Genomic DNA, 24145 nt, shown 5'->3' on the forward strand with positions numbered 1-24145 from the left:
GGTTGCTTTTACTCACTGTAGAATTATTTTTTTTACCTCAGGGAGTTAAGCCGATTGTGTAAAATTTTATTTAAAATTAGTGAATATTGTTAGATTTGGTGAAGATGAACTTAGGGGTTTTCAACTGGGCGATTTGAAAAAGTATCATTGTAGAGGGATTTGTCATTGTTGTCGGGTGTCGTTGTGATAAGATTCCACTGCACAGAGCTTGAATTAAAATACTGAAACTATGTACTATATGAATATACCAACTTGGCTGAAAAGTTTAAATGAAGTAAATTATTTCTTCACAAAAATAAATAAATAAAAATTGAAAATTTGAAAAAAATAAAGATTTGCTGACATTTATGTTTTTAATGTATTTTTTGAGTTGCATTATTTATAAAAAATGCTAAAACACATCTTGAAAATCCCAAAAAATGTATTTTCCAGTCTGAAATGGGTCATGGGAATTTGTGTGTGTGTCATAGTGTCAATAGACATTTATGATGAGGAATGTAACATTAGACTTTTGGTGATTCCAGACAAGATTTCAAACATATGGTTGTCTATGGTTAATACCTAAACTATCTACTTACATGTTACATGGGTGCTGTGGAGCATGCCTATTTTTTCATCTTACAGTTGGCTTTATTGCTTTGGCCGAACTCTGTATACAATTCCAACAAACACATCTAATCAAAGATTATATTAAATTTTTGACTTGCATAGTAAATTGTATTTTTAACAATTATCACTTACTTGAATTATGTTAAATTTAATTACGATAATTTTTTTTTTAAATTTTAGATCTTGACAGTTTATTTTATTTTGTAGAGATCATGGATATGAAAGACGAAGACAAGGCACTGTCTCTGGTGGCAGCAGTCGATTATGTTTACCTAGCTTGAGCTCCAGTCCCACAAGTCAGCAGCAACAGCAACCAGTTCAGCACTACACAGGGCTTTGATAATTATGTTGTTTTATTGTAAATTGTTTGTAAGCGTTGAGTTTTCTAACTCCCCTCCCCTTTTCTTAAAGTATTGACCTTTGCATATGTACAGGTATTGATCGGGATAAGTGCAAAAGATTGTGTATATATATATATATATATATATGGTGTTGTTAATTATAAAACAGAACCCTGAGTCATTCCATAGATTTTGTTTTTATGACTGTGATGATACACTTTTTTTCCCCAGAAGTACTTATTAATAACAGCTTATTGGGGTAAAATTTCACACTGCCTTCTAAATTCAATGCAGTTTGTTATTGATCAGTTTTTTGCTTTGTCTCGCTCTTTATTTTCCAACTTTATTTTGTTATTCCATCATAAGTTACGTGCATGTATATTTATTATACTATATATATATTTAAGACCGGTATTAAGGAGGCTATATGTTTAGTCAAACCTTGTTAAGACGAAGTTGAGGGGGAAAAAAACCAATATTATTACCTATGAATGGAATTTTATGCCAATCAATAAAACAGCAATTTGATTTTAGTACAATGTGAAAAATATTTAATTCATATTAAGGGAGTTCGTCTTAACAAGATTAAACTGTTATGACCAAACGACCAGTGGTTGCATATTTAAATTGCACCATATTTTGTATGTGACTTTGAATTAATTATATATATGTACATATATATGTTGTTTTATATGTTAATGTTGTATTTGTTTAGATACAGAAACTTTGAGTTGCTTTCATAAAATTAAATGAAAACCACACAAAAAATATCTCAAATGACTTTGAAAAGATAATTGATAATATGAAATAGTTATGTTTTTTTTTTTCGGAATAAAGGCTCATGATGTATATACTAAAAGAAGAAACAGATGCACTGGAAAAAAAAAATTGAATCTCAATCAAGTGTAAATATTTTTCCCCCAAATGTGTAAAAATTATACTTTATGGTTATTATTGACAAAAACTATTGAATATGATCAGTAGACAGATTGCCTGTCTTTTGTAGAGAATGTTTTATGCAGATAAAGTCTATTGACAGAACAATTTATTTTATTGGAGAGGATAACAAAAATAGATTATTTTCTTAATAGTTTTGAGGTGTTAATATGGCTCTGCACTGTTGATATGAAAGAGAAAAAAATATGGAATTGCATTATTATGTAAAAGACATTTGTTTTTTTTTTCTTTTGATGGTCTTATGTCTCAGATAAAAAAAAATCTGATAAGGAAATCTTGCAAAAAAAGATCTTTATAAAGGTGGATAATTTCACACCATACATGCTCCGATTTGTCTGAGAGTTGTTAAATAAAGACCCCATTCTGTTGCTTTTCTTTTATGCCACATCATAAACTTGTTGCGACCACATTGTTATAACCTTCTACCATATAAGACTCGTGGGGCATATGTTAAGTCTCTCTGATGTACAGAGAGGAAGTTGTCTTGCACAACAGCTCTGGGCATGAGCGGTCATCAATCAATCAATCTCTGATGTACAATGCAAATGGATCCTCGCTAGTAGCCATTTTGTTGCTTGTCATAAATCATTGTAGTCTGCTGTCCTGCTCTTCTTATATGACAGCTCAACTAATCACTCAAGGATAATGTGTAGCATGTGTGGTGTGGACACCATATATGGTTCTTCAGTAAGTACAAATTTATACCTGTACAGTTTTTTTAATGATTTTATTTATGTTTGAATGATACAATATAATATGTTTAGACTCCATTCTTATGTTATAATGTAAATTTTTGTTGGGCATTATATAAGCATGCATAAATTAGGTTTTAGATAAAATCTTGATTATATGATTTCACTCGTACTTTTTATCACTTGTTTTCTATGGCTTTTCTCAAAACTTAATCTTTTGATTTTGTTTTTTTATAATTTCTCTTTCTTTTTAAATGGTGCTTACACAAATGATTGCATAATGTATATTATTCATGTAATGTAATGCTTCTGAGCAATTGTGATATTTAACAATTCATTTAAAGCTAATCTCAAAAAGTATTTCATGCTATTTTATTTATTTTTATTGATTAAAAATAATAATAATAAATTACTGGGCTTGTTACGCAAGAGGCACAAAAAAAAAAATTCAGTCATGTTTTTGATATCATAGTCGATATTTTAACTGAAAATGCACAGTAACATGATAATATTTGTTATATGACTTAAATTTTTCAAATTCAGTAGAATCCAAATTAGTCTTGATTGTGTGCTCAACAAATTTTTTTTTACAATTTTCATGCTTTCAGGCAGATTTTACATATTTATAAACTGTAGAACAGTTGAGATATATAGAATGGCCTAATAAAGAGGAAGATATACAGCGTGTAAAAAGTTTTATGCTTCAGTTTATTCATGTTGTATATATACAGTGAAACACCTATATAATGATACTCTCAAGGTACCAGAGAAATGTGCCATCATGAAGGGCCGGGCTTAGGAATTTTGCGGCCCGGTGCAAAAAAAAATTTTATGCACTCACTCCCAAACTGAAGGGAAAAAATTGTTCAGGAAGAACTCATTTTATTACATTTATTTTTTCATTATTTCAGGAACATGTTAATAGTTGAGATCGTTATCAAACACGATATATTGAGAGGAAATTGCGTTTTAATCAATTTGACAAAATTTATAAATGACTAATAATAATTAGCGTGGTCCACCTGCTCACACTTCATCAGTGCTTGAATCATATTGAACAGCCATATTTTTTCTGTATTTCATCATCTTTATCAAAGATATGTTACAATTTGATAACTTTGGTCATTTTTCGAATCTTTTATTGTTATTTTTACACAACTAATGTAAATAATAGTAATAAAAAGAATCAAGTACTGGGATTCACAAAAAAAGTGCATTCCGTTTAACGTTCCCACTTGGAAAGTGCTCGCTGAGTTGGACTTATTTTCATAATTCTAACTTTTACCAACACTTGAAATTTCCCATTTAAAGCGTTTTCCCGCCTACAACGTTTTTTATGACAAAATTTTGAAAAACGCTTTAAGTGGGTTCATTATATATATGAGCACTCCGATCTTATTACTTGTTTAAAACCAAGGTTTTCTTGCCACAAATAATATCCAAGATTGTAATATCAATACTTGAATATTCAAACTTGAAATTTAAAAAGATGCCCTTGTATAGGTTGTCGAATATTAGCAACGCTAGCTGCAATCTGTCTAAACCTCAGATATAATTTATTTAATAGTTGGCAAACACATTTTCTTATCAGAGAATGAACTATCGGGGCTGCCAGCAACATCATAGCCTACATCATAAATTTTCAGGCCTTTGTGCTCTTAAATGTTTTTATGTAGGAACTCTCTGTTCATGAAATAAAATATTTCTAATGCCGGTACTGTACTAAATGAGGAAATAGATTGAGAAAAAAAGCCTTATCTTTTTTCTAAAGTTCAGTTCTAAAAATTGTCAAAATTTAGAATTCATACATTGTATATTCGTCTTCTGGAATATATGAGAGAATGATTGGGAAATTTCGAAGTTTTCAAGCCTCCCTAGCAGAGCTGTAACTAGGCTGGGCAACTGGGAAACTGCCTCAGGGCCCCGACAATTGACCGAAATTAATATAAATTCTACGAATATAATAGAAATTCTACTATATTTACGAAGAAGGGGAGTTTCCGCATACTGAGAAAAGAAATGCACGCATTGCTCATGAATTATTCAAAATTAAATGCAAGAGTTTTGAATGTTAAATGAATAGCTAACAGCATGTACGGCATTTTACTGGTGAATCATTGGTCCTAGAGGCATACTCAAGGCCGTAACTAATATGCTTGGTCAGCCGGGGCAAGCACGCATTTTGGCGCCCCCTTGTAATTTTGAAGCAGAAATTAAAGGACGAAATTCGCCTCCTTCCCTGTCTTGAGGGTCTGGACATACTTAAATATATATAAAAGTATCCAAATAACAGTCATGCATCATCATCTTTAAGAATTTTTGAATTAGCAGCCCCTGAAGGCGCTGATGACGGGATGGGAGTATACATCTAGCCAACAAGGGAGAAACGTTCAGACATTTTGAAATGGATAGCAAAGGAAGACTGCTTGAATAGACAGTGGATAGAAACACTATTGTTCTGGAGCTAAACATACTGAACTTCAGCTGCATCGGAGACAGGGTGCTTAAGCACCCACGGTGATTTGATCCGAGCAACCCAGAATTGATTAAACAATAAAAATTTCCTACATAAAGCCCAAGACAAGTACTCACAGATTCGAAACACTTCCGATCAGGGCCGCAACTGGGGGGGGGGGGGGGTGCAGATGGGTCTGGTGCCCCGGACTAGAGGGGGCGCAAATTTCACTCTAACCTCTCCTTCAACATTATGAGGGGGCGCCAAAATGCGTGCTTGCCCCGGCTGACCAAGCATCTAGTTGCGGCCCTGCTTCCAATGCTCCTGCTGAACCTATTAAACACTCCAGAGTTTTTATTACTAACCCAATCACACTCCTTTGATACTACAGATGAAGCACGACAATACTTCCAGCCGGCTTGTGTGTCTTTGTGTCGAATAAAGACGCTTTATTACCTTTCTCCAAACTGCATGCGTACAATCCAAACTGTGCAACAGCCTTTTTAGATGTCTCTGTATAACATGGTACATTTTGGGATTTGCATCAGTGGAATCAAAGTTAATGCACATAAGCTAATAATTAGTTACTCCCTTAGATGTTACTAGTCTTAGGCCGGTATTACACTATAAAAGTATGATAAAATCCCTCTTATTAAACTTAAAAAATCCAACCAATAAAGCTCATAGGTTACATTCGACTAAATGCAACCTATTGGTTGCACAATCTTATTGGTTGAATTTTTCGAGTTTAATCAAAGAGCTTTTACAAAACTTTTATTGGGTAATCCCGGCCTTAGAGGGGAACTATTAAAATAAAAGTTTTTCTTCCATGTTAAAAAGCCAGATGCTTTGGGCAGTGCAAGTATTACGTCAGCAAATTTTTGGCCATTTTTGACCCCCGGCAGAAAAACCCTAACCCTCCTCATCAGCTCTCGGATCAGAGACGTAAGCGGGAAGCCCCTCCCCCAGATAATAAAAAATTTACTTTTTTTAAGGAAAAAAAAAATTAAAATTTTCTGAAGAAAATACGTTTATATGTTATTATAATACATTTCTGTTAATTTTAATACTATTTGAAGACTTACGGCCGTATTCACCAACACAGTTTAAACTACAAACACTGGTGAAAGGATTGTTGAAAAAGATCGAAACGGATTGGTTATAAATTGAGGATTTTCACCAATCCGTGTCGATCAGTAATCCTTTAACCTGCGATTGTAGTTTAAACAGTTGGTGAATACGCGGCCGTTAGAACTCAAAATTTATTTCTAAGAAATTCATTGCGATCCACCCTCTAAGCCCATGGCAGTGGATCAAATGTGGCCCACAACCTCAAACTTAATTTTGTAAAAATGAACTAAGCGACACATTTACAGATCCTTTAAGTGACCCGCGACACAGTTCCAGAACACTTAAGCTGTCCGTGACACATTTATCCCTTGAGTCACACATGGCACAGTTTTAGAGCACTTAAGAGGACCACAGTGCAGTTCTTCATCACTCAAGTTACCCCACCACATTCCCAGATTACTTAAGTGATCCACGGCATAATTACGGATCACTTGAGTGACGCGACGTACAGTTCCAGAGCACGTAAGCTGTCCGGACACATTTCCAGATAACTTGAAGGATCCGCGGAACATAGAGATCACTAAAGTAGCTCTGTAGAGGACTTACCAATAGGGAGAATGTTAGTTCAGGTGCCCACAAACTAGGAAAAGGTTTTTCCTTTTTGGCACACCAATTAAGATGCCATCAAGAATATTTCATATTTTTATAAAGAATTGTTGATGACATAAGAATCATTCAACCCCCTCCCCACTAAGGCGACTTGATAAGGGCTATACTCCCCATTATCGATGCTGACGTAATACTTGAATGGAATGACCCCATAGGAAAGCCATTTAAACGGCAAGTTGCAATGTCTCTCTTAGTTATGCTCAAAATTAATTACCATACACAGATAAATAATCATATATTTTTTTTATTTAAATTTCTTTTCATCACTGTACATGTTCACGCGGTTAAGATTTAATGTTATCAAAAAACCATGAAAAATCTGGCATGATATTTAGGCATTTTCTATATCAATTGAATCTTCGTCCAAAACAAACAAATGATAGAAATTCATCATTTCTTTGGCACACATAAAAAAAAAGATTGATATTTACATAAAAAACGAAATCTTGTTAAATATCACGCAATTTGGACACAGGATATTTATCAAATGTTGCTAAGCTATGCAGCAGACACATTCTTTTCATTTTCAAAAGACACAATCTCAACAATGAACACATTTTACTCTACCCATATTAAAATCAACAATCTGTACGTGCATACTGTATTTCCATTGAAACAGTCAATGTGTGGTCTAATATTAATAACTAAAAAAAACTACATGTACAATACACAACTTTGAATTTTAAACATAATCACCTTACTGTAAACATACACGGGTCTCAAATTTTTCAAATAACCTAATTCTTTTTGCAGTTGTTTAGTTGAAACAAAATTACCGGTATTAATTAATGGCGAGTTCAAATGAACACAATTAGTTGATTATTCTCCCTTAAATTAATTTTTTTTACTGACATGCTAAAAAATTATATCCGAAAAACCCATGATTAGAAAAAAATTACATCCAGAGAACACAAATCAATTCAAATGATTCATTTCAACTTTATTTAAATGAATGATTCACACTCACAACTATGTGTTCAAACACCAGCTAAAGATGGAAGTCCTGAGTATAGCTGGTGTTGATAGTTTTTTTTTTTTTGTATACCTATCTGTATTCTCTGTAATAACCCAGGCCACAACTAGTGTTTAAGGTGTCTTTGACATCAGATGAGGCAGGGCATCCAATTTATTCATTAACTGCTCAATCAATGCTACAGGGGGTGAGAGACAAAATGTATGCTGGCCCCCATCTTATTAAGTATATGGAGGATTCCATAATTCCCCTTGCCACATTCTACTGATTAACCGTTGATCTTAGCGGCATACTTTCAGTAAGAGTATCTAAAGTGTGTAGACCTAAGATATGTCATTCATATTGCAAGGAGTTGTCATAGTTATTGAAAGACCAAAAATTGACTTTTGATACAGACTATCCTGTCCTCAAAAACCCGACTAGAAAGTTGTTGTTCTGTCTCTCCCGAAGTCAAAAAAAAATTTCCACATTTCCAAGTATAATGTTCACAGAAATATTTTAATTCAAAAATTGAATTGAAGGAAATCTGGGAAAGAATATCATAAACTAATGGACAACGCTTCTTGCCTTTACTCATGCTGTTCTTTCCCAAGATTTTTCAGATTTTTGAATTCAAATATTTTAGTGAATGTTGCACTTAGAAACTTGGAACTTTTTGTTGGCAACACACACACAGGAGAAACATTGCAACAACTTTCTAATTGTGTTTTTGAGGATGTCCATATGAAAAGTTATGTTTTGCATTTCAATAACTATACAACCCCTTGCAACATGAATAACGTATCTGAGTTCTACATGTTATTTTCATGCACTTTAAATTGGAAGTATGCCTTTAGGATCAATGGCTTGTCAGTAAAATGTAGCAAGGGAATTATGGAATCATCCTGTATAGTTGTGCAGCCCTGGTTACAATAAATATACTGTATTACGCAAATTATATGCAGTTAAAAGTAATACTTAGGTTTCCATTAATTTAGTACTGCTCATGATATGAGTGTAATGACTGACTTTTAAACAGAGTGGTACCATATTAATCCTGATCAGAATTGGTCTCTACTTACTGTCTTGGCAGTCTAAGGGGACAAAAACTCAATTAAATGGCACTGCAACCTATATTGTTTACTGTCTTTTGTTATGTCAAAGTTTTATTGGATATTAGAGTATAAACCAGAGATCCATGAAAAGATTTCAGGAAGGGATCCTGTTAGCTTGGATGAGGTAGCAATTAACTCATTATGATTATACTACAAATATACTGAATATTATTCTAAAAAGAGAGGTCTGCAGAACACAAAATATTTAAAGCCCTTGGTATGAATGGAAAAATGTGGCACACACCATATATTTCACCAGCATTGTTACCCAGAAAAGATTAGGCATGTAAGCTATATTATTCTTTTCAAAGCTACACTAGCTGCCATTAAATGGAAATCAGCAACGTTAGTGGTGAGCTATAGCATGTTTAGTACCTGAAAAAAATCAGGGATTGTGACAAATCGGAAAAATATTTAGGCACCTGCCCAATTTATAAGGAACCAAGCATAGTATTTTCCTCAAAAAAAAAGTTCTAAATAACTTTTCCTATGTTAAAAGATGCAGCATAATGAAATCAGAAACTTTTGTGTCACCCTTAGACTTCAATTTAGTAAACCCCATTTAGAAAATTTTATGCGCCAATACTGAGATTTTCTAGGGGACCTGGCACTTGTCTAGCCATGCCTGAAAATTTGGAAAAAAGATGTGTAAAAATTTATATCGTGCATATGCTCAGTACAGTATACTTTTACTTGGCAAGAACCCAGGATTTTCCCACAACTGGGTTCTACAGAACTATGAATGGTGAAATGCACTAAAATGGCTTGGTAAAAGCTTGGAATGGGAAGTTTACAAATACAAGTATTTTTCTTGTGTAGTACAGGTATTCAGGTTTACAGATATTCAGACATTTTTTAGAATGATATACATATTCATAACAAATAAGATTTCCAATTCCTTAGGATAAATATTTTTATGTATGACTGACTGATAAAATTACAACTTATCACAATGCTCATAGAACATAATTAATTTGTGAGTCATTTAATTCAGCAATTATAATGCATATTATTGAGTTTAGGAAAAAAAAAACTTGAATATTGCTACAAATAGTTATTCAGTCAACTCTAATGATTACTTCCCCCATCAAAAATTAAATTTATATAAATACACATTGGAATCTGTACCGTTGTTAAGAAGAAACTATACATATTCAGGCTACTTAGAAACCTCCAGAGCAGAATATGCTGAAAACTGTGACGTAAGTTTCAGAACAACCTGGAGGAATTTTAAGAAAAATGTAGAAGATACACTATTATGGGAATATTTACTGCAGAACATTGCCAGTCAGCTGAGGGCTCATTGCAGAACAATGCAAAACATTCTGCTTTGGAGCTAGGTGCATGTTAGATTCGAGTAAATACAATGTTTTATTTTCCTTGTAAGTTTGTGGCATCATTTATGTCTTGTTCCAAGATACCCCAGAACTTGGTCATCACTGATATATTTCATAAATATTTGTAATATCTCCAACAAGCGTTAATTTCCATAGGATGATTAGAAAACATTAAACATATATAATCATTTTATTTTGCATTAGTTTCCACATTTCCACACAAATAACTTCTTTAAAAAACTGCAATTATAATTCTGGTTGATGTCTATGTGAGATTTATAACTATGATATAGGGTGTGATGGGCAAACTGCGGCCTGCTTACAGTGTCTATCCAGCCTGCCACAGATTTCAAAATAATAGTATAAAAATTTTCAATTTCAGTGTTTAAAAAAAATTCATTTATGGGGTGTTTTTTTTTGCATATGGGAAATATAGTTTTGAGAATTTAAATAAAAATTCTCAAAACTATATTTAAACGTCTGCATATGCAAAAAATGGAACACACATGCAATAAATATGCATAAAGTTATCAAAATATACTTATTTTTTCACAGTTGTAAAGGGTAAACTATTGTTTCTCATTTGCAATGAAATCGTGACAGTCTTCAACGCATATAACATATCCCACCACTTCACTTCTAAGCATAAAAATTCTAATTATGAATCAATGTCCGAATATGTCTGGCTCGTCAATTTTTTTGCTTCGTTTTTTAGCCCGCCTCTAAACAAGTTTGCCCATCACTGATATAGCACATCCAATAGGATGATTGCTTCGATTACGTGTGTCAACTAACTGATATCAATGATTCATACTTGTCAAAAACTGCATGATAGATGGACGGATGACTGCCATCGTTTTTAAACTTGAGAGAAAATAAATTTTTGAAAAAAAAAAAAATTGGCAGATTACAGCTTGAATATTGCACTCGAAAAGAAAATTAGCACATGTATGTTCATGTAAGATGGAAAAAAAACCTTGTCAATATTCTAGTCGCTCAATAACATCCATAGAATTGCTCTGACAATTATTATCTTTGGAAGCGTTTCTATGGTTTGCTGTGTTCGTCCTTTCACGACACGAATTCAAATGAATCACTGCCACTGTACTGTCCACAACACTTTTACACACTGCTTGAACTGCAGCAGTCTCACTTGACAGACGGGAGTCTTTCTTCCACAGAGAACCATGTTCTACTTCCTGTGATACCACAACAAAGATTTCTCTGTCCTTACAGCGAATCTGTTCTCTCAAGTAACTCAAGAGTTCACTTTCCTAGAAATGATAGAAACGAAAACATTTGAATTTATTTATGACAACCCCAGAAGGCATGAAATGCACTTACACTGGAAAAGCAATAATAAATATAAATACAGTAATAATGATGATAATAATAAATAAAAATAGTCAAAAGGGAAAGCACTTTACACATGGAGCAAGGTTGAAATCTTCAATAATGGAAGAAAATCATGTGTAGGAGACCCATACAAGTTCTGATGGCAGACATCCCTTGCAATATGGTATCTGCACCTATGGAAAAAGCAATCTCTTCTGGCCATAGGTATTCTTATTTGGAACTGATACGTACATAGGTTGAGGTTCTCCCAATGGTAGATAAACCAATCGGTGGACTAGTCTGTAGCATATTTTCAGATCTGCAGCGATTCTATGCCATTCTAGAGAACCCAGAAATTCAAGCCTCTTGCAATAAGACCAGCCACTCATGTCAGCTATCCATTTGGTAAAGGACCTCTATGGCTTTTTGAGGAGCTTTACGTCTTTAATTTTGTAAGGACACCATACTTGTGAACAGAATTCCAGAACGTACACACAGAAAGCGTATGACAACATATGTGCATCACATTTGCAGTATGCCATGATAATGTTCTGTAAAATCCAGGATGCGGCCCATTGCAATACCTAAATCCACACATGTATCTACTTATGACATGAATGTTGCTCTCCACTTGTTAATACAAGATATACGGAACTGGATGTTGTGAAGATATTTATTATTTGAGATGTTAATTTTTTTTTTTTAAGGAAGGAAAAACTCATCTCGGAACCCGGGTTTGTCTCCCGGTAGAGGCAGAGATGAGTTTTTCCTTCCTTAAAAAAAAAAAAATTAACATCTCAAATAATAAATATCTTCACAACATCCAGTTCCTGTAGGGCCCCTATTGTTTTCTATTGGAAAGAATAACTTCTCATCATCAGCAAATTGTAATAGAGAGATGGGTGACACAGCCTGAGTGATATCATAAGTGTACAAAGTAAATAAGATCTGGTCTAAAACTGATCCCTGAAATTTAATTGAAGCATAGTGCATAGTCATCCAAACATTACTCAATAATTCATAGTCTATACTACACTAGGTGATTAACTTTAGGAGTTTATTCAAAGGGGAAAAACAAAAGACATTATTTCAAGAGGGAAAAGCACTTCATGCTGAAATATGAATACAAAGCATCTTACTTACTTAGAATCACATCAAAGTACAGTTAAATCAGTGTTCAATGATAAACCTGCCTATAACAATATTTTCTTTGATCTTGGCTGAATTCCTATTTAATAGGAAATAGTGTGAATGCTCAAGCTGTCTATAATAGTATTTTTCTAGGTCCCTACAGTATTGTTATAGACAGGTTTTACTGTATTATCACAAAAAAAATTGAAAATGTGCTGATGTTCATTCTGGATTTGGGAGTAATTAGGAAACAGAGTATAGTGTTTAAAACCGCTGGTCAGTATCAGAAAAATTCATTACGTTGGATATCACATGAACAAAGAACAAAAATTGAAACACAGAAGCAGATGCTAATGTCATTTTGAATTGGAATTTATCTTCAAATGTTTTTCCCTCTTGGAACAAGAACACTTTTTTTGGGAGCAAAGTCCCAAATGAATCACTCTGTGAAACACAAACAGCTTTAGCAGCCATCATTTAAGGATCACCAAATTGCTTTCAGATAATGAGGCTGAAAGTTTTTCTTTTTGCCTGTTTTTGTTTGGATGAGGGCAAAGCATTTTACCTGGTACAAATGGATCCTGTATTTATGAATTTTTGAGGTTGTTATCAAAATGATGCTTGTCCTCATGCAAATAAAAAGAAAAAAAAACCCAGCACAACAGATTATTATTCCAAAAGCAATGCATTTTCTGAGTCCAATGCATTTAATATCTTCATTATATTAAATACAATAAAATTATTTGGCATTTGCTTTTCAGAAACTATATTTCAAAATTTTTCTGAGACAGAAATTTACAACAGGATAAACATATCTTATTCTCCTCCATCAAGATGTCTTCAATGCATGGCGCATGGGCCAGATCTGGGCCTCAGATTTTTTGTTGCGGCTGCATTTTCAGAAAATGATTGAAATCATTGAAAAGCCATTAATTTTGGAATAAATGAAAGAAATAATTCCAGAATTGATAAAAGAAATAATTTTGGAACTTTGAAACAATTTAAGGATTAGTGAGATTAAAAAAAACTTATAAATCAATATGAGAAATAATTTAGTAATTTCTATAATAGGAATTATTTCACAATCAATAAATGAATAATTGCATAATTATTGAAAGAAATGATTTCATGATATATTGAGAACAAAAACGATTACAGAATTATCAAAATAAGTAATTAAAGAATCATTTAATCCTTTGAAGAGCAGATTTTTTCCCAAACCCATAGAAAACAATGTAAACAGGTGGCCCTACACCAGGCTGGAAAAGGTTAAAGTGATTTTAGATTAAAAATAATCTCAGAATTAATTTTTATCAGTAATTAATCAAAAACTTTTTAATAGTGAAAAAAATCATTTCAGAACTAAACAAAAATTTACAATTGATAAAAGAAACAATTTTGGAGTAAATAAGTCTTCAATTATTTTTGCCCCTGTTTAAATCAGGCCCGAAGTTAAACAGGGACTCGCAAAATTACATGAGTTGGTTGCCCATGGGCTTCGTGGGAAGTTTCCATTTAGCCTAGTGTCTGAAAGGTTGAAGACCTCTGTTCTACACAATAATAGAACATAATAAAATTTTCTTACTTTTCCTATTGCATGAGGACTATCCAATTTTGAATCCAAATTGTAGAAAGTGTTCCCGATTTGTTTCACTGCGATCCAATGTTTTCTATTCAGTGGTAAAGGCAAGAATTTCATTTCACTTGGAATGTTCAAAATCAGACCAACAATTTTTGAAAAATCTATATTTCCTGGGTCCCTGTAGAATCAAAATATCATGATTGAAGAGGGGAAAAGAAAGTAACAATTATTAATTATTATATCAAAAGATGATTGCATGTGAAAGTCACAATCCCACAAAGCTTAGCAAAATAAGACTAAAAAAAGAAATATTTTTCTGCATCAATAAAAAAATTTTACTGAGTAGGGAAATTTTTTTTTTAAATAATTTGAAAAACTGGTCAGTTTTTAACCTCTTCGGAGCCATCAACCATTTTCATTCACACCCAACATCAGAAGAAGTGATTTTAATGTATGCTGAACCGAACAGCAACCTGTCTGATGAAAATCAACTCAAAGGAGGTAGTTCAATGTGATTTTACAAAACTGTTCAAAAAAATGTTTGAGAGCTTGAGTAAAACACATGAAAATGGGGGCTCTGGCCATTTTTCCCCTTTTGATACAAACAAGATATCAGATTTCAATTTGTATAGTTTAACATTTTACGCCAGGCTTTCTAACATATCTTTTTGGTACTTTTAGTGATATAATATATGTTTATGACACAAGGCTGTAGCAGGAGGGGAGACTGTGACCTGAAGACCCGAATTTCTTCAAATTGTGAGAAATGACTGTTGTATTGCTCATGGGCTGATATTTTTGAGTTATTGTGAACACTTTAAAATAAACTCACTTCTGGGAGCAACAGAGGTAGGTCGAATAGTTAAATATATTACTGTAAGATAGCAAAGTCAATATTTTAACACCAATGTTTGTAATTTCATTGCCACTATTGCAGCCCATGAGCGATATATAAATAATATGGTCAAGTCTATTGTTGTATGGCTTTGTTCCTCCTCATTCCTGAAACACCAGTGGTCCCCCTCTGAACAACATCTCTGGCTATAGCCATGCTATGACATCTACAGCCTTCTTAACCAAATTACTGATTAAGCTGGTTAAAGTTTTCACACCAGTATAATAAAATGTGAATGCTGTGCTTTAACTGGGATGTAAATAACATTAGCATGATAGGCATGTCTGATTTCAAGGGGAATCGGACATGCCCATCAAGCTCTTGTGATCATTTAAATGAGCACCAATTAGATGTCTGATTTATCATAAAAGAAATTTATATTCTAAGAGAAAAGTAACTAGTTAAAAAAAACTTTTTAACTAGCTTTACAATTTCTACAAGCAGGTAAAAATCAAAGTATTATTGTAATTTATTATAATTACTATTTTGCAAGTGAAATTGTGATGACATGTAATTGTAACAACATGTCCAAAAACTAAAGACCATGGAGGAAAAAAAACATCTCTATTTATAATTGGATAAAATTTTTAACACAAAATTTATACTTTGATAGTCAAGGAAATTAGATTTCATCATTGGCCAAACATTATTAGAAAGAGGTAAACAATTGAAAATGAAAAAAAAAAAAGAAAACTCTGAATAATATTCTATCCTTTCTATTATTCTTTATTAGTGTCAGCCCTTTTGGGTTGCATCATTTTAGATATTTTGACAACCAAATATTTTATGAGTCATATCTTTCTTCAGCCACCTTGTTGGGCTTTTTGCCTGTTGCGGCCTTTGTATCTTTATTATTCTGATTTTTAACAAAAAACACTTTCGTTTGAAAGCAAAGTTCTCAGAGCAAAAGACTGTCATCAGTATAAATTCATTTTACTAAACATTTCTCTAACACCAATAATTGACTTTATCAGGAAGTGTTTTAACTTGATACAAAATTTGAAGATTTGTTTCGTAGGTGGAAATCCAAAACTTTTTAACAGCTGACAAACCAATGATCGCTGCTAGTGTTTATGCTTTTTCAACTTGTCAGTCCCTCCAAAGATTTACAGCCCAAAAACAAATTTAATTTAGCGTCAAGTTATGATGTGTTTCGATGATGCCACTGGTGTTGCTGAAACATTGAGCAAAATTAACCCATACTGACAACAGCCTTTTTGCCTCAGAGAATTTCTCTTTCAATTGGAAATGGCAGCGAAAACCTTATCAGGCTCATACTTTCGTTTGTCAAACCACATGGCTGCATAGCCTTTCTGTTGTAAAGCAGCCATCAAGACATTCACATCATAATTTCCAAGTCCGAGCATGCTTTTATGTGGATTCACTAGGTTGTCAGGAGAGAGGCTGAAAAAAATTAAAAAGATAAATCTTTCAAGGGAAAAAATATTAAAAAACATAGCGAAACAAAATAACACGGTTATAGTATAAATAATTATTTGATTATGTCTATGCTCACTTTTCAAAAAATATAGTACCGTAAGCTGTTTTTTTTTATAAAACTGGATGTGAATGAAAACAAATTCCTCAGATTTATTGTGCAACAAGTGGTTGCTGTATTTATTTGAATGATATAAGTTTCAAAACACAAATATTCAAGTTTTGAATGCACTGTCCATAGCCATAGTTGTGATTAAGAGCAAAAAGTGGGAGTGTAAGAGCGTACAAATAGGAAATTCATGCAAGATTTATATTTGTGGGGGTGTAAAGTGTGTATTTATATGCCTAGATATCCAATAACCATCACCAATTTAAAAGATCATATTACAACTGCTATTTCTAGCATTCACAGAAACACGTTACAAAAGGTTTGGCAAAAACTGTTATATTGAATTCATATATGCTGTATAATACACGGTTCACATTTTGAACATTTGTGTGCACCATTAATTGTTCTGAAACTTGAATTTATTACATTTTTTCAGTATGTACGTAGCCTACCTTGCTAATAAATGCAGCATACACCTGTGTTGTTAATCTTTGAAATCTAGAGAACTTTTTTTCACTCTCTGAGTATTTAAGCCATTGAGGGCTAACTAGAGTTTAAAGCTAATAGGCAGTGAGTAATAGGTGTGAGTACAAGAATTGAGAATTGAAATTTTTTATTTACAAAATGTGATTATTATCATCTTTATAATTGGTCGTCACTTACTGTATGTACTGTAACAGCACATTACAGTCGGACATACTTATAACGAAGTTCAAACAAAAAATCCAGTGAATTTGTTCATGATATGCGAACTTTGTTATATCCACACTGGCTTGGAAAATGGAATGATTAAGCAAAATAAAACATTATTTACAAGCACATGGCCATTTTTTTTATAATATGAGTACTTTAAAAATAATTTTTATAAAAATTAATCCTGTATATTTAAAAAAAATTGAAATTTGATTGAAATTTTCCAGAATTAAAATATGTGAACAAAAATCTTCTCTTTTAGTAGGGTCCTGGTCAGTGGAACATACATACAGCATTTCCTTCTTTTTTCAAACAATGCAAGAGCTGCCTCCGTATTAGTGAAAGCTCTTTTCTATAAATCTCTTCTTAAAGATGTTCAGATCACCATCAGATTCTTCTCTATCAATTGGAATTTCTCTTCAATTCCTCTCTCTCTTTGAGCTTCAAAATCGTAAATAACGAACTTCGGGTAATCTCAAATTTCTTTGATACTTCACTTTTTTGTCCATTTTTGACTTTACAAGTCAACTGTATAGCATCTGTGGGGCTGCTGTGGTGGTCGAGTGGTTATAGTGACGGACTCGAGATCCGAGGATCCGGGTTCGAACCCCACAGTGGTGGTCGGCTGAAGTTGGTTTTCTGTGGTTCCCAACTTCAAGGCGCAAATGCGAGCCGATCTCCCCGTTAAAAAGTCTCGCCACAGAGAGCAACAGTCCTACAACAATCATTCAATCATAACACTTCACTCATAGTTAGAAAAACTGGTGGCAGATGGCAGCACTACACATAATGAAGCATTACATAGAAACAAAAAAAAACTTCACGTCAGGTTTCACTACACGTACACGCACATTCCCGCATGTACCGATTCGTTGGGGGTTCCGCAGGGGGGGGGGGTGTGGACGGGGTGCATGTGTTGTGTAGCAGTAGTAGGTAGGGCCTCCAAAAAATGGCTCGGAGGATCCATGATGTTCTTAAGTCAGCCACCTCGTTGGGCAATTTGCCTGTTGTGGCATTGTATTTGTATCAATTTTGAAAACGCTTTGAACTTGGACATTCTGGAATTTTACTCAAACACTATCACAACCAACACTTGAATCTAGCTAAAGAAAAGTGGCAAACAGGGACACTGAAAGTGTTTTAGACCTGTGGGCACTTGAATCAAGTTTTACGTAGGAAACTTTGATTTCTGAATCAATTCTGGGGATGCTGTGCAATAAAAAATATTATGGGGAGCACCCACAGCACCCTATTTCTGATGCCCTTAGTGGCAAATGCAACAAAGGCAGAGTTTTGGGGGTTATGGTCTTAAGATTAAAATAACCTTTCGCTTCTTTCTCCCAAGACTTTCTTCAAGGAAAATTGGACTTAATGAAGAACAGTAAAAAAAGTAAGCAACAAAGATTTTACAATAAATACCAAAAAAGCAAGAATAGAATGTCTTCCAGGGGAAAAAAAAAAACATTTTCAGCTGTAACCAAGCATTGTAGAAAGGTAAATTTTCACATAAGATTTACATAAGAATACAAAGAAATTCTCAAAAATTCTTGTTTGAAACTTGTTGATAATTTGTTATAGGTGTACTTTGATGAAATCAATGTTCATTATAAACAATCAAAATAACACAGATAAGCAATACAAAATTCTCAGGACATGGAAAAACTTTGTTATAAGTGAAAATTCACAATAAAGTCAAATCCTGTTATAACGAACTCCAAGAGACAGGAGAAATCAATTCATTATAACAAGTTTTTGTTATAAAGGAATTTTAGGTTTTTGCGTTGTTCTTATGTAAACTTATCTGGGGGATTAGAAAAGAGTTCGTTAAAACGAGATTTTCACTATAACAGTATTCTTTAAAACAAGATTTGACTGTATCAGTTTTCATTATAACCAGGTTTAACTGTGTATGCAAGAAATTACAATAAGTAACTAGGTTTATGAAAAACAAAATACCTACATCTATTATACATGAAAATAATAAAAGTGATACACATGGTATTTAAGATAATTCGGATCAGTGAAAAATGAAATATGCTTCTAACCTGTGGCAAATATTATCCAAAATTTGCTTGCTGAAGGCATTTCGGTCTTGAAACAAATTATTTAGGGCATGTAGAGCACACAGCTCTTTCACCTGACGCTCATGATATATGTTTTGCTCATTCCCGTTCTTGTTTTTGCCTCTTTTCTTCTGGTCTCTTCCAAAGAGATTTTCAACAAAATGAAGGCAGCTATTCATGCTTTAAAGGGAAAAAATATACAAATTTGTTACTGGTCTGTGAGATGCAAATGTTTCTCTACAAAAAATGAAAAACAAAATACTGAAAAACAAAAATAAATAAAAAGTTGCTCTTCAATCAAAAAGTCAAAAAATATGCAACTCAATGATGTCCGCAATCAAAGATTGGAAAACTCTTGTTGGTATACGACAAAACCTCATTTAGGAAAAGTGAAACACCATAAATATTTTGTGGGCCTACTAACAGAATTTTGTAATATACAAAGTATTAATGTAAGAATACAAAGTAATTTTGTAAGACAAAGAAAAAACACATTTTTGGTTCCAGTGTAACATTGAAAATGTTATTTGAGGGTAAATTGGATCCTCTGATGTGCTATACCTGACTGCTCCTCTTTAGTTGCGGCCCTGGGTGTACACTGGGTGAATAATCACAGAAATAGTGCAGGTAATTTGTGTGAGTACATTTTTTTTCTCACTTTATTGGGAATCGCATAAGTGAATCAAACAAAGTTCTTTAGTGCTTTTACAGCTCCACAGCTGTTGAAAATTTTTTACAGCTCCACAAAGATCTTCAACTGCCTTATAATAATTTGATATATGAGACAATTTTCAAACAGATGATTTTGGACCCTTTCAGTTTAAAAAAAATGGAAACGCTGTTCAAAAATTCTCTATCATCATGAGACAGGGCTGGACAAATGTATTTGCCTGACATGTAAAAGTTTTGACCGCATGCATTTTTTTCACCCATATGAATAGAAAATATTAATTCACACATGTATTAAGGACCATTTACACATGTTATGATTTAGTAGTTAACTAAATTTCAAGTTTGCAAATTTTCAAAAAAGTGTCCACACATTAAGTGGATTTAACAAATGCTCATTTGAAAATTTTTATATGATGCCCACTGGCACATGCACCTACTTAACTGAAAAAATGAAATGTGGTGTATTTACTTCTCAACTAAATCACTTGTTCACCTATCACTTGACAACTTAACAGCCCTTAACGTCTGCATACATTTTAAAGTGCTTGACAATTTTAAATTTAGTTACTACTAAATCACTTGATGCGTTTAAACGAGCCTTCACAATGTTGTTTTTTTTAAATTTTAAAAGACATTATAAGTAGAATCCACTGTATTTTAAGTTGGGCATCTAAATTTTTGGAGATTCATCCAGTCGTGATAAGAGATAATTCTTTGGCAGTATCTCAATTACTATCATTCACAATGGCATGAGTCGCCTTCATTTTGAACAAGCTAGGAAAATAGTAATAAATAAATATAAATTTGCAAAATAAAAAAAATAATAACTCATTTACACAAAATAACTTTTTTTCGAAATCTCAAAACGAAAATCTTGATTGATTATATGAAAGCACTTGCATACTTCAAACATTCACAAATATAAATGACAGCTTTAAATGCAAGCTACAAATTTGAAAAATGAACCACATACTTCTCTAAAATTTCCACGGGCACTCAACACGCTTTAATGCAAGGAACTTAAAATTCATTCTCCTTAAAAATCAAACTCATAGATAATCAATAATAAAATAATATTCAATCATGTCCTAAAGAGAGCGATATCAGTGGACTAAAAATGAGCATTGATTGGGATACAGCTCTTCATCTTGGATTAACACAGCGACGAAACCACTAACCAACATCATACATTCGACATGAACATATGAGAAACACGTGGTTTTTTCACACATGGAGAGTTTCAAAGAATTTCGTGCTTGTTAAGAAATTTGTTCAACATTATTTGGATGTTTATCTCTACGCTACGGATTATTTCACAACCATAAGTGGACCACAACATAATACACCAACAGCGCCTTTGAAGCGGATAGCTTATCTCACTGTTTGTAAACAAAAAGATATGCGTCAGGTATCATTTGCGGCAGTGTTGCCAGATTGGCAGTTTTCCTGCCGAATCGCGCTGGTTTGAAGAAAGTTCGGCGGGAAATTTTTGGCTTTGTGCGTGTGTGTGGCGTTTTCTGCGGGCAGCTTTGGTGGCGGAAAAAAATATATTTCTCTATTTTTCTTTTTTTTTTCCTTTGCGCTTGAGAGTAACGCCACCACAACGCATGGGCCCACCTGCCCACTCCCTGCGGGACCACCTCAAGTTCAGCGTGCTTCATGAAAATGAAATCTGGTTAAAATTTTCGAGTGTAAATTGGAGGGCACAAATTTATAGCTATGGAGGCCTCAGAAAAAATCACTGCCAGAGTAACCATGATGCTCTTCAGCAGTGCCGTCTTAATGCATGGGCCCACTCGGGCACAGCCTGGGGGCCTTTAGATAAGAAAAGCCACACAAAAATGTGATCTGGTTAAAATTTTCGAGTGTAAATTGGAGGGCACAAATTTATATCTATGGAGGCCTCAGAAAAAATCACTGCCAGAGTAACCATGATGCTCTTCAGCAGTGCCGTCTTAATGCACGGGCCCACTCGGGCACAGCCTGGGGGCCTTTAGATAAGAAAAGCCACACAAAAATGTGATCTGGTTAAAATTTTCGAGTGTAAATTGGAGGGCACAAATTTATATCTATGGAGGCCTCAGAAAAAATCACTGCCAGAGTAACCATGATGCTCTTCAGCAGTGCCGTCTTAATGCATGGGCCCACTCGGGCACAGCCTGGGGGCCTTTAGATAAGAAAAGCCACACAAAAATGTGATCTGGTTAAAATTTTCGAGTTACAAGCATATATATCATGGGCGGAGATACGAGGGAGGGCAATGCCCCCCCCCCCCAGCCAGCGTCAAAGGTGGATTCGACTGATCTAATGTATATATGTATATATGAATTGACATCATCATCGTGCCCCCCGCCCCCAGACTTCCAAGTCAATCTCCGCCTACGATATACAGTCGGCCCCCCGTATTCGTGGTTTCCTAATTCGCGGTGTTTTTTTTCCTTTATTGGAATTTTTTTTTTCAACACAGAAATCATCATTCATGTGTTTTGTTTACAAAATTCGAGTTGTGCATGTTTAAGATGGCTCATATTTGGATATGGCTCGTTAAAGACATTACTGTCATCACTAGAGCCGTGGCAGCTCCACAGAGAAACAGTCATTTCGGGTTGGATTAACATTTGGCCACAATGTGCGCTAAAGGACACAACCATTTCTGCAGAGCCAACTAAAGAGACTATAAAAGACATTGTCACATTAGCGAAACAGGTGGGGGGGGGGGGGGGAGAAGGGTTCAATGATATGGATGTAAAAGAAGTCGAACAGCTAATTAATAGCAATTCAAAGGTACTGAACGAGAAGGAATTAATGCAGTTGAATGCAACTGAAACGGTACCAGATGAAGAAGATCAAGATGTGGAAGTCAAGTTCACACCATCAGCAGCATAGCGGAAGGGCCCCCGCATGTTCAAATCAGCGATAGATTGTTTTCATGACATAGATCCCTCTGTGGTACGCTCTTCACGTGTACAAAAATTGGTAGAGGAAGCCTTGTCAACATATTCTAAAATACTTGATGATATGAAGAAGAAACGGCAAACAGAAATCACAATGTTCTTTCAGAAAAAATCGCCAATAATCGCTGCACCCACTTTTACGTTCCCTTATACCTCTGCGTTACCCTGCTCTCCTCATGCTGTTCAATAAACGAAATAAACAAGAAAAAAACTATGGTTTCGATTATTCGCGGATTTCCCGTATTCGCGGTCATCTCTGGAACGTAACCCCCGCGAATACGGGGGGCCGACTTTATATATATGTAAACTGAAAGCAGGGTCGTAAAATGGATTTTTGCCGCCCGGGACAAACATTATTTTGCCACCCAAAACTTTAAAATTCGATAGTTTTGTAACGGTGTTTATGTTTCCTCCTGAAACTGCCGTCCGAGGCAGTTGCCCCCTCCCCACGCATGGAGAGAACGAGGAGCCCTTCACAAAAACGAGAACCAGTTGAAATTTTCGAGAATTTGCCAGTTAGGTGCCTCAAAAATATCACTTGGCCCGGAGGCTCGTGATGCTCTTAAGACGACCCTGCTTGATTAGCAAATAACATTTTCTTTTCATTCACTTCATTACTCACCTATTTGGTGTTTTCTTCTTGAGACCGGTGAAAAAAAAAATGTTGCCCCCCCCCTCCAGGGCTGAAAATAGAGGGGGGGGGGGCAGCTGCTCCGGATGGCAAAATAATATTTGCCCCCGGTAGCAAAAATCCTAGTTACGGCCCTGCCCTCCAAGGGTGGTAGCTCCAGCCATATTTTTAATTTTTTCCCCAGTTTTTTATCGCACTAAAAATTCAGTATGCAAGGGCCTTGAGGAAAGTATAGCCCGTGGTCCACTAAAGATCTCCGATTAGGCCTTGCTGCAGGATGTAGGGGGAGGGGGCAAAATTTCCGATTGGAAATATACAAATTGAAAGGAATGAATTTATTGATCTTCGAAAAATCACTTCTCTCGGGGCCCATGATGCGCTTAAAACGACCCACAGCGGGTACCTGCTTATCAATTCAGATACATATACTCTTAGAATTCATTGT

General features: G+C 34.4%; 2 protein-coding genes across 2 annotated transcripts in view; one reads left to right on the plus strand and one right to left on the minus strand.

Moving 5' to 3' along the window:
* LOC149090211 (sorting nexin-29-like) overlaps window positions 1-3292 on the plus strand; it is a 30020-nt gene extending 26728 nt beyond the window's left edge. The window contains exon 22 of the mRNA XM_089232805.1: window positions 817-3292. Coding sequence (XP_089088931.1) covers window positions 817-949 — 133 coding nt within the window. The 3' untranslated portion in view covers window positions 950-3292. The remainder of the gene's footprint in view (window positions 1-816) is intronic.
* A 3752-nt stretch (window positions 3293-7044) lies between these two features.
* LOC149090212 (josephin-1-like) lies at window positions 7045-21475 on the minus strand. Its single transcript, XM_089232819.1, has 5 exons — window positions 21089-21475; window positions 19426-19623; window positions 16420-16545; window positions 14250-14424; window positions 7045-11472 (listed from the first exon to the last, which is right to left on the minus strand). Exons 2-5 carry the CDS (start codon window positions 19620-19622, stop codon window positions 11179-11181), a joined length of 792 nt encoding a protein of 263 aa, XP_089088945.1. The 5' UTR covers window position 19623; window positions 21089-21475; the 3' UTR covers window positions 7045-11178.
* Window positions 21476-24145: the final 2670 nt, after the last annotated feature.

This window comes from Pholcus phalangioides, unplaced genomic scaffold (assembly GCF_987345545.1).
Source record: "Pholcus phalangioides strain wild (caught in Gottingen) unplaced genomic scaffold, Ppha-v1.0 ptg000001l_1, whole genome shotgun sequence".
NCBI lineage: Eukaryota > Metazoa > Arthropoda > Arachnida > Araneae > Pholcidae > Pholcus > Pholcus phalangioides.

Bases quoted from the DNA above. Each gene is read 5' to 3' on its own strand.
- LOC149090212 (XM_089232819.1), bottom strand. From the start codon at position 19,622: ATGAATAGCTGCCTTCATTTTGTTGAAAATCTCTTTGGAAGAGACCAG. The intron at 16,546-19,425 runs GTTAGAAGCATA...AATTTTTTTCAG, and splicing joins TTGGATAATATTTGCCACAG to CCTCTCTCCTGACAACCTAG. The intron at 11,473-14,249 runs GTAAGAAAATTT...TATCATTTCTAG, and splicing joins GTCCTCATGCAATAGGAAAA to GAAAGTGAACTCTTGAGTTA.